Source organism: Phocoena sinus, chromosome 15 (genome assembly GCF_008692025.1).
Source record: "Phocoena sinus isolate mPhoSin1 chromosome 15, mPhoSin1.pri, whole genome shotgun sequence".
In the NCBI taxonomy this organism is placed as follows: Eukaryota; Metazoa; Chordata; class Mammalia; order Artiodactyla; family Phocoenidae; genus Phocoena; species Phocoena sinus.
This window is the reverse complement of record NC_045777.1, coordinates 61,451,785-61,462,983: the sequence shown is the minus strand read 5'-3', so window position 1 is coordinate 61,462,983 and position 11,199 is coordinate 61,451,785. Positions and strand designations below refer to the sequence as shown.

The 11,199-nt window shown below is 44.7% G+C and overlaps 1 protein-coding gene across 1 annotated transcript in view; it reads right to left on the bottom strand.

Moving 5' to 3' along the window:
• Positions 1-1,706: 1,706 nt before the first annotated feature.
• Positions 1,707-11,199, bottom strand: part of ERCC4 (ERCC excision repair 4, endonuclease catalytic subunit) — a 32,069-nt gene continuing 22,576 nt past the window's right edge. The window contains exons 10-11 of the mRNA XM_032606255.1: positions 5,355-5,467; positions 1,707-3,054 (exon numbers count right to left, since the gene is read on the bottom strand). Of these exons, the coding sequence (XP_032462146.1) occupies positions 2,321-3,054; positions 5,355-5,467 (847 nt within the window). The 3' untranslated portion in view covers positions 1,707-2,320. The remainder of the gene's footprint in view (positions 3,055-5,354; positions 5,468-11,199) is intronic.

The following is an 11,199-nucleotide window of genomic DNA, read 5'->3' as shown; positions in this document are numbered from 1 at the left end:
ACTATAATGACCATTTTAGAGTTCATTAGACACTATCGTTCATAATTCAAACACACATGAGCTGGTGCACTGTCTTAAGATGTCTAGTAGGTACAACAGCAAATAACAGAATTTGGGAGACAGAAGACACTGGCTCTCTAAATACAACTAAGACTGTTTTCTATGTTGTAGCAGATAACAAGGACTGTTTAAAATGGTAGCTTTGAGAGCTTATTTTTGAAAACTTAACTTGGAGTGAAACCCTTACCAAAGAATGTGCTCTGTTAGGATTTTCCTTTTACGTAATGAAAGAATAAAAGGCAGGTGGAATTATACCAGGAGAAAAAAACAGAAATTACATCTCTCAAGCAGAAGTGCTAGGATAGAGTGAAGCAAAATTATAATAACCATTACTATTTGAGGTGGTATCTATTTTAATGTACTTTTAACTATGACTGAATGCTTAAATAAATAAATGCATACAAAAGTGAAAGTTAACATATGTGCCTGACATTTTTGTTTTCCTATTCTCAAGGGTATATTTTTAACCCTGGGACAAAATTAGTAGCCCAAATCTTTATTCTGCCTTAAACTAATTTTTGTTTCTTGTCTTCTTCTCTCCTCTCCAAGTCACTCTACAGAGTTAGACGACAACAAATATGGTTCCTTGATACCCCTTAATTCATTCTTGTGGTATCCTTGTATAGAGTTCAAAATCCATATACTTCAACATATGTCGACATACCAAGAAATCAAGATGAAAGGTTCGGTTTGGAGAGGACAGTTGAAAGACTTCTGTTAAAGCTGAAGACCATTTTGCGTTACATGGTCCACTGTCGACTCCGAGTTCCAACAGTGTAACAAATAAAAACACGGCCGACAAAATGTGACCCTATGTGATGCGGCCAGCAGAACTGATGTCTACAGCAGCTCTTGAGGTAAAAACTTACTGCACATCACTAAGTATGTGAATAATACCTAAGTTAATAATGTTTCAATATAAAAGTTTAAAAACTGCACAAAGATGCTGTGAATGTCCTGTACATATACTTCAGTAAGGACCAGAAGGAGGTTTGGAATGAGACTGTTTTCTTTATGGATTTTCAAATATATATATATTTCTTTAGGATTTTTACATATTCTATGCATTGATCTTCCATCTCCTTACAACCCTTCTGACTCAACTCATGGAAGGAAAATCAAATCTTAAAAGCTGTGGGTCCCTCCTTTGCTTGTGTGCCAGTCCCCACACAGAGACGCAGGAGGCTGCTCTGGCACAGGGACGTGGGGGGCGGAGACCCAGGAGAGGACCCGAGCTGGGGGTCCCAGGACAGGTGAGGAGAGGCTGGGAAGGAGGAAGTCTAAGAGACTCTGCTGGGACTTAGGAGGATAAACAGCTATAAAAACGGAGCATTTTCAGGGCTCCTTCACCCACGCCATCCAATTCCATAAACTGGTAATTCATTTTATGTTTTAAAAATACTGGTTTTGGGGCTTCCCTGGTGGCGCAGTGGTTGAGAGTCCGCCTGCCGATGCAGGGGACACGGGTTCGTGCCCCGGTCTGGGAGGATCCCACATGCCGCGGAGCGGCTGGGCCCGTGAGCCATGGCCGCTGAGCCTGCGCGTCCGGAGCCTGTCCTCCGCAACGGGAGAGGCCACAACAGTGAGAGGCCCGCGTAACGCATAAAAAAAAAAAAAAAAAAAAAAAAAAAAAAAAAATACTGGTTTTGAACAATCCAGTTATAGTTATAGTACGTGCCTCATATCTTCAGGTGATCAGAAGACCGACTGGCCGGTTTTAGAGGTGGCTGCCTTTCTTAAATTAGCAGTAGGAAGTCCCCATGAATTTATCCCAGAGGCAGACAGGTGGGAGAAGCACGCAGCTAAGGAAAACCTGGAGGGGAGAACAGGTCGGCAATGGCAGAGATGTTCCCTTCTCAGTGTCCTGGGAGCCCCTCTGTAGACAGAGGGTAAGAACACGATGGTGCGTTTTCAGTCTGTGGAGGAAACCTAAGTTTCTGCATGTTTCAGAAATGGCCTTCTATAAACACCTGCAGACACTTTCCCTGATCCTGACACCTCGTGTAAAAATGGAACGTACTAGACCTGGCATGGATGGTGCAGGGAAGGAGGAGAGCAGGCGTGGGAAGTAAAAATGATTCCTGAACGCAAAGTTCAGAGCCCAGCCTTGGCCTCTGGTCCCCTGACCCAGGAAACAGCCTAATCATTCAAAGCCTGGCAGAGAATGAGCTACTGGGCTAATAATGAATAAGGACCAGTGAGGGCAGGCAAGGAGCAGCTGAGAAGCACAGTCACGGGATAAGAAAACAGGCACCACCGTTCATTTTTCCATTTTCCCTCTGGAGAGGACCTCTGCGTAGGAGGTGTGAATGAAGTCGTAGAGCTGCCTGGCATTTGCCGCGTTCCCCAGCAAGAGCACCAGCTTGTCGAGGGACAGGCTTGCTAATTCGGCGATGTTCTTAATGTTGGTCATCAGGGAGCGACAGTTTTTGGCATTTACCCCTGGCATTTTTAATAAGAAGTCCTGGGGACCGGGATTATACTTCTCTGCCTCAGGGAGGGTCTCGGAATCAGCTGTCACGGCCATGGCCGTCGCCGCGTCCGGCTGTGGCTTGTTCTGCTTCAGCCCCTCAAACAGCTCTGCGGTGGCGTGCGGGGAGGGGCACCAGAGGATCCGGAGCCTGGGGAAGTGCAGCGTGAGGAGCGTGAGCTTGGAGCTGATGTCGTTGCCGGAGATCTCCTGATGGAAGGCACCTCGGGACATGAGAGAGAAAGGCTTAGTGGGGTCGAACTCGATCAGAAGCACCGGCCGCTTGTAGTAGCGGGACATGGAGATACACTGGCTGTAGAGGCGGCCATTGTTCAAAGAGCCGATCAAATCACTGACGCTCTTGCGCTCCACGCACATTTCTGGAGTCAGAACGTAGTCTCCGACCTCTAAGGTCACTGGCTCAATGTCAATGCCCCGACGGTGGATCAGAGATGGGAGTTCGCTTCGAAACTCGCGCATGTCCACAACAATACTTTGCTGGGTACCATTCTGTTCCTGGCCGCCTATGAAGAAAAAGAGGCACTTTAAGTAACGTCACTGAGGAATAACTCTCAAAGGTGGCAGAGCACAAAGTTAAAAATCTATGTTTCCGCTGTTAATCTCCGATGCCTGGTTACACAGTATGATATGTTATTCCACACTTTTCCGTATTATAAAAAGGTTTATTTACAGTTTAAGGCTATTTCCCTTAAACTAAATAGAGCTGGTAGGAAGTTGGGGTCTCGCGGTACTTCCTTACTCAGAATTCACAAATACCAGCATTTGCCATCATCTTCCCTCTGTGGTTCCTCTACGGCAGTGGTCCCCAAGCTTTCCGGCACCAGGGACTGGTTTCGTGGAAGACAGTTTTTCCACGGACGGGGGTGGGATGTGTGGGTGCGGGGGGGCTGGCTCAGGCAGTGATGTGAGCCATGGAGAGCCATGGGGAACTGCAGAGGAAGCTCCACCCACCCGCTGCTCGCCTCCTGCTGTGCGGCTCGGTTCCTAACAGGCTGCAGACCAGTATCGGTCCGTGGCCCAGGGGTTGGGGACCCCTGCTTTATGGTCCCTCACTGTTGCACTGACCACATTTTACTGATCATCGTCGTCCCAATTCCTAGGACATAGTAGATGCTTAGAAATGTTCTCTGCATAAACTGCCTTGTGGACTGCTGTGAAAAAATTTGGAGCTTTTAGTGCTTGTATCAATGAGTCCAGAGATGGGAAAATGGGAGAAGCTGGGAAAAACAAGAGCACAGAGCTTCTCCCACTAACGTGCATGTGAATCACCTGGGATGGAGTTAAAGTACCTACTGTTTCTGTAGGTCTGGAATAGGGTCAAAGACCCTGCGTTTCTAACAGGCTCCCACGTGATGCCAACGCTGCTGGTTGAAGGACTCAAAAGTGCTGTTGTAGGCAGAATGGTGGCCCCCTGATGATGTCCATGTCCTAATCCCTGAAACCTGCAAATATGTTACTTTACACGGCAAAGGTGACTTTGGAAATGTGATTAAATTAAGGCTCTCAAGATTGGGAGATTATTCTGTATCATCCAGGTAGGCCCAAGGGTCTTTATAATGAAAGAGGGAAGCAGAAAGCTCAGAGTTGGAGCTGCTGACCTTGAAGAGGGAGGAAGAAGCCATGGGCCAAGGGATGCAGGTGGCCTGGATAACCTGGAAGAGGAAGGGATTCTCCCCTGCAGCCTCCAGGGGGATCACAGCCCGGCACACACCTTCATTTGAGCTCAGTGAAACCCATTCGGACTTCGGATTGTAATTTAATAATTGTTAGATAATAAATGTGTGTTGTTTCCAGACACTAAGTTTGTGGCAATTTGTTACAGCAGCAAAGGAAAGCTAACACAAGCGCTTAGAGGGCTGAACTCGAAAGGGCAGATTTCTGTGAACAGCTTTCTGTGTGGTACCTACTTGCTCCAAACTACCTCATTCATAGTGCCTGACATCCTGCTGTTCTGCATGACATGCCCACAGCCTATTTGAGTTAATAGGAATCTGCTTCAAAAGATACTCTGAGGCAGTGTTTCCCAATACGGTCCAAGGACCATGTCCATCAGACGCTGACCCCACTTCAGATCTATTGATTTGGAATTGCTATGGACTGGGGTCTGTGAATCTACAGTTTTAACAAGCATCAGAGGTTATTCTTAAGTACGCTAAATTCTGAGACCCACTGCTTTAACTGCGCTGGACCCCACCAAAGGAGAAAAGGGCTCAACTGTATTGTTTTTCCCACGCCTCTTGGCTGAAAGCAGCTGCTGACGTGGGAAAATGGGGCCTGGGGCGTGGGACATGGCTAACCCTGTACCACAGTGCACGTGGCATCCAGCAGGTCTTGGTGAAGCCACTGCTGGGACGCTGCATGGCAGTGAGAGTACCACACACCTGGGATCTGGAAAAGCGCCAAGAAGCAACCAACAAACACAGATATGGAAGTGGGAACGCACCCCAAACAATCCTGACTCTTTATCTATGGGCAAATTGGCCTCTTCAGGTAAAGGTAAGAACCTAATCACCATTTACAAAAGTTTCTTGGCAAAAGTACATTCTGAATCTCAACCAATGCTGGAGTGTAACTGATTTCCAATGCCGGTGCGTAGATCACAACCCCACTTATCTTACAGGTGAGGAGCCCGAGATCCAGGGAGGACACGTGGCTAGTAAACAGCCAACTGAGACCAGGGTATGGGAGCAGACAGCCACGTTTAAGAGCTTATTGAGAAAAACCAAGCTTCTGCAGAGAAACTCCGGAACCTCACAGCCTCCTGCACAGGCAGCAGGAGTGTTCGGCAAAGGGCAGGACTCACCGGCTTTGCGTGTGTCGGTGGGAGCACCTGCAGATACACAGCCTCTTACGAGGTCGAGGTTCGTTTCGTCTCTGCCTTCTCTTTCTTCAGGAACAACCATGCTAGCCTTTTCCCTGGGGGTGGGAGAAAAACATCTTCAACATTTCTGAGCTAATTTCAAAATTCCAGATTTTAATCTCTTGTAAATTATAATATACAAAATGATCTACATAACTGTAGTGGTAAAAGAGAATACAGGAAACACTAGAAGTAAATATGCACAGTCAAGTGATGTGTAAAGGAAGCAGAAAGAGCTTCTTGGTTGGGTACTCCTGCTCATCTTCCAGAGTTAAAAAATACTGTTATTTATTTTCTATTCTGTATGTCCTCTGAACACTTTGCGGCATGAAATAAGCATGTGAAAAATGCCACAGAGAGATTATTGAAACTTTTTATTAAAATGTGCTAAATGTGTTACTGAACAGTGAAAAGGATTCAAATAATTTATATCCCAATATTTTCAGAGTAATCATAAATAGGATGGTTAAAAATCAATGACTAGGGACTTCCCTGGTGGCGCAGTGGTTAAGAACCCGCCTGCCAATGCAGGGAACATGGGTTTGAGCCCTGGTCTGGGAAGATCCCACGTGCCGCAGAGCAACTAAGCCCGTGCACCACAACTACTGAGCATGCACCCTAGAGCCCATGAGCCACAACTACTGAGCCCATGTGCCACAACTACTGAAGCCCGTGTGCCTAGAGCCCGTGCTCCGCAACAAGAGAAGCCCCCGCTCGCCACAACTAGAGAAATCCCATGCACAGCAACAAAGACCCAACTCAGCCAAAAAAAAAAAAAAAAAAAATCAATGATTAAAGAAATGAAAACAATACATGGTTAAGCTTTGATTTAAAAAACTCCAGGTGGGAGGCCCCATTAAACATCCTCGGTTTTAAAGGAAAATCAAGATTAATATTAGAAAGCAAATTTCCAACAAAAGATTTAAACAAAAAAATCAACATCTCAGGTTATGCAGTAGAGCAGCATCAATTCACTCGTGCGTTTACTTAAAACATTTACAGAGGGCTCCCACATGCTGTGCGAGGTATTTTGGATACAAATACGGTTATTTGTCTCCGATAATTCCTGTCTTCAAGGAAGCTCAGTATCTTAAACCTGGTAGATTGACAAGCCTGTACAATCCTAACTCAGATTTGTAATTAGGAACCAGAATCATGGCAAGATCCTCAATAACCACAGGGAGAGGAGGCCAGGTGTGCCACAGTCTTATTTTTCAAAACCAGTAAAAGATGCTATAATCAGTTCAGGAAAGAGCGAGCACTGTGTGTTCCTCTGTGCCAGGCTGACAGAAAAGATGTATAAGGATGGGTCTCTGCCCCCGCAGGGCTTGCAACTGAGTTTCACGGCAACGTGAAAACCGTGGAACTGACTGACTGCAATAAAAGAGGCCGGGGAAGGTGAAACAAGAGGAATCTTCATCAGCAACTAATGATTTCAACAAGGGCTCAAACAAAAAGGATTTTCCAATGAAAGGAAATAAAATCAGATGGAGCAATTCCCCAACCACTCTGGATATGTGATGTTTTAGGGCAGGGTACCACGAAGAGATTCCACCAGAGAACAGAAACTCCAAGTTTAAATTCTTTACTATTTGAAACAATATACAAATGCAAGGTTATTATCAGTATAACAGTTTATGAATAGATCGCAAGGAGGCAGGCAATAGTTCCAGTTCCGTGCTCCCTCGTCATTCTCAGTACCGCTGTCAAGTGTTGCTGATGAAGGATTCTTTGCAGTGACAATGGCTCTGGCAGCCACTCATTACTGCCCCATTACACCTACTAGACTCCAGCTGGGGGTAAGGGGCAAACCGTTCAAAAAACTTACTGCTCTTAAATTTCTTTTTCTTTTATATTTGGGATCAACACGGGGGATTCTTTTTCTTCTTTATCTCCACTTACCTTACTGGCTAAGCTATCACACGTGAGGGCATCCTCATTTCCTGGTTAATTTGTAACTGTGGCTGTAGAGCACAGCGAGTTAGAATGCAGACTCTGGGCCCATGTTCCGTGAATTTGAAACCACTTTAGGCAAGTTGTTTAATGGTTCTGTCCCTCAATTTCGTCTGTAAAATGGGGATGATACTAAAATCTAACCTCAAAGAGACTGTTAAAAGGATCACATAATATATGTAAGGCACTCAGAAGAGTGCCTGGCACATAGGAAGCACTATATAAACGTCAGCTGTTATTATAACCGTACTTTTCTTACATGTAGTAACCTCATCCCCTAATTATCCACGATTATGCTAAAAAACAGAAGATTTTCTTTCAAATGATTCCACAACTGTTTCAGTTAATACTGTTAAAAAACAGCTAGTTGGGCTTCCCTGGTGGCACAGGGGTTGAGAGTCTGCCTGCCGATGCAGGGGACACGGGTTCGTGCCCCAGTCTGGGAAGATCCCACGTGCCGCGGAGCGGCTGGGCCCGTGAGCCATGGCTGCTGAGCCTGTGCGTCTGGAGCCTGTGCTCCGCGACGGGAGAGGCCACAACAGTGAGAGGCCCATGTAACGCAAAAAAAACAGCTAGTTTACTATGAAATGTTATAACTGCAAACTGAATCTGAGAAAAAAATATATTCCTGAAATGAAACCAGGGTTGTGAAGAAAATAGTTAAGTCTTCCTAATCAGTAACTCAAATTAGTTTAACAGAAATTTGCCATACTTATATTCAGTCTCTTGCTTTCAACATTTGCATAATTTTTCAAGTTACTCTTTGTGATAGACACAAAATAATAATTAAACAATTCAGGTCCCTATTTCCACTTAAAGTACTGTGGTTTCTTAATTTTGCTTTAACATCTTCAGTGATATTTGAATAGCTTGTACAACGTGATAACACAGGGAGGAGACACTGGACTAGAAGTCTCTTCAAATGGGCGTTTATTCAAGCCTTCATGCTAACCCACTTTGTGATATTTTCTAACTGTAAAATTTCAAATAAGCTAATAACCTTTTTCTTTGAAAAGTGGTGACCTCTCCAAAACTATGTATACTCAGAATGTTATTACTAATTTTTTAACGCAGGGAGCATTTTATTAGCAATACTTACAAGTGTAACTTTTTTTCTCTTTACTTGTCATCTGTAATCTACTGATCTCCGGTCCAGTCAAACAGTCCTTTCACTGCCAGTTCGCCTGATTCATTCCTCTCTGGTTATTTTAAATAGTAGCATTGCTTTTCTTCTTACAACATCACTCATGGAGGTCCTGGCAAAAGCACATTCCCTCGGTCTCACATCAAATTTTTCTCTAAGTCCAGGCTTAGTGCAAATCTCTTTCAGCCATGCACCTCACATATATTTTGCTTTTCAAAACAAACACTTCTCAAATTCCCCAAGTTTTCTGGGAAAGTAAATATCTTAAGATTCTGAACGGCATAACCATCTGTGTAATATGGGAAGATCTAACATAATAAGTAGACAATCACCACTGAGAGTTTATAAAATTATGCCAGACCATAGATAAAATGACATCAAAACCTGGTATGGAAATTACTGTAGAGATTGAAACATAGGAGAAAGTCCGTATCCTTGGTTCTGCTGAGTGAAGTTTCCAGTATGTGCCAGGCTTACCCGAGCTTTGTCACTGAGCCCTTCGAGTGTAAAATCACTTGTATAAGCCGGGAATGGCATGTGGTCCCCGATACCTGGCTACAATCCACTGACGGCACTCTTTTTCTAGGCCAGGTTCTGATGCACTGGAGAAGAGGCAGTCACGGGAAGGAGGCCTGGAGCATAAAACTCACCTACTCAGAGCCTACCAGGCCCCCCTTGGCTACAACACTGTGCAGGACACGGTTAAGGGAGCAGGCCTGGGCTGCTCAAACCCCGCACATTCCCAAGAAAGGCCTGTCTCCTCAGCTTGTCTTCCCAGAAGCCCTTGGCCAGCTTCTGGCAGTTGAGGTCTGAGCTCTTGGAATACAACGCCTGATAAGAGGGTTTTTATATGCCTGGAGCCACATGGCACCAGTGTGATCAGATGGTTTATGCCAACAGTGTGATTTCTAGTGAATACCTGTTTTTGCTCCAGGGAGCTGGAGTCTGTCACTTGAGTACTATGTCTATACGACTGACTCCCAATAAAAACGCTGGACTCCAAGTCTTGGGTAAGCTTTCCTGTGGACGACACTGAGCGTGTGCTGTCACACACTGCCACTGGGAGAATTAAGCACGTTCCTGCGACTTCACTGGGAGAGGACACTCGGCAGCTTATGCTGGATTTTCCTGGACTTGGCCCCGTGTGTTCTTTCCTTTTTCTGATTTTACTCTGTGTCCTTTTCCCTGTAATAAACCGTAACTGCGAGAATACCAGTTTTTCTGACTCCTGGGGGTCCTTCTGGTGAATCACTGAGCCTGGGGGTGGTCTTGGGGACCCTCAACATGAACACCAACAACCTAATCTGAATATTTTAGCTCCATGTGCTCATTTGTGATTTAGAGACAGTTACTTTAATCAGAGAAGCCTTAGGCAAAGGATATTTTAAAAAGAGTGAAGGAGCAATTAGGAGGTACTGGCCCACAGCCAGTAGCACCAATTCTTTGATGCCATTTCCTCGATATCTCTTAAATCTGTCCCCTTCTCTCCATCAACCTAATCTTGGCTGCCACCGGTTCTTATCAGACAATTGCAGCAGCTTTCCTGACTACTTCCCTGCTCTATCCATTCCTCAGTCTGATGCCAGAGAGAGCCTTTAAAAAATACTCTATGTCACTTTCCTAATTAGAACTCTTCAGTGCTATCTTACTGGCTACAAAGTCAAGTTCTAAATCCTTAACAGGCCTTGTGCACCTCGGAGCTTTCACGCACCCTTGTTCAACAGAACCCCTGGCCCACCTTGTCCACTTAGCAACCCACCTTGTCCACTTAGCAACCAGCACACATGCTCCACGGGTCAGCTTAAAGGTCATTCCTTCAGTGACGCCGTCCCAGACATCCCACACTGGGTCAGATCTCTTTGACAGACTCTCGTAGGATACCCTTTTCTTTTACCTTTGTAGCCTGCCGCCCTCTGCCCATGTCTATTTATGATATTATTCATATCATTCAATGTTTGTCTTTTCCACTAGGGGATAAGCTCTAGGAGGCAGGACAGAGCCTTTTTCTGCACCACTGTAACTCCAGCACTTTAACATTAGCACAGGGGTTGGCTCATAATAGATGCTCAAGAAATATCTGTTGACTGTTTGAGTCTTGGGAGATGAAGGTCTAGGAGACACAGAGAGGCGCTAAAAAGCTCTAGATAGGAAGAGGTAGTCTGCATAATACCTGTTTTTTTATAACACTTTCTGGAATACTTTTTCAAAAAGCATATGTACACACATATAAACTATCCCATAGAGCACATTAATAGAAAATACATATCTACGAAATGCAAACAGATTTGCAGACATAGAGAACAGACTTCACAAAGGGGAGGGGGCTAGGGGAGGGAAGGATGGGGAATTTGGGATTAGCAGATGCAAACTAGTATATATATAGGATGGATAAACAACAAAGTCCTACTGTATAGCACAGGGAATTATATTCAATATCCTGTGATAAACCATAATGGAAAAGAATATGAAAAAGAATGTACATATATGTATAACTGAATCATTTTGTGTATAGCAGTAATTAACACACTATGCTTCAATCAAAGTTGAAAAAAAATACATATTTTCATAAGCTGAAAGGACTGACCAATAATTGTAGGGCCAATAGCTGCAAGAATCCATGGCTAAGGCATGCCACAATCACAGAGGATAGGAAGGGAAGAGAACTGCCCACGAACCGTGCTGAGTTTCTTC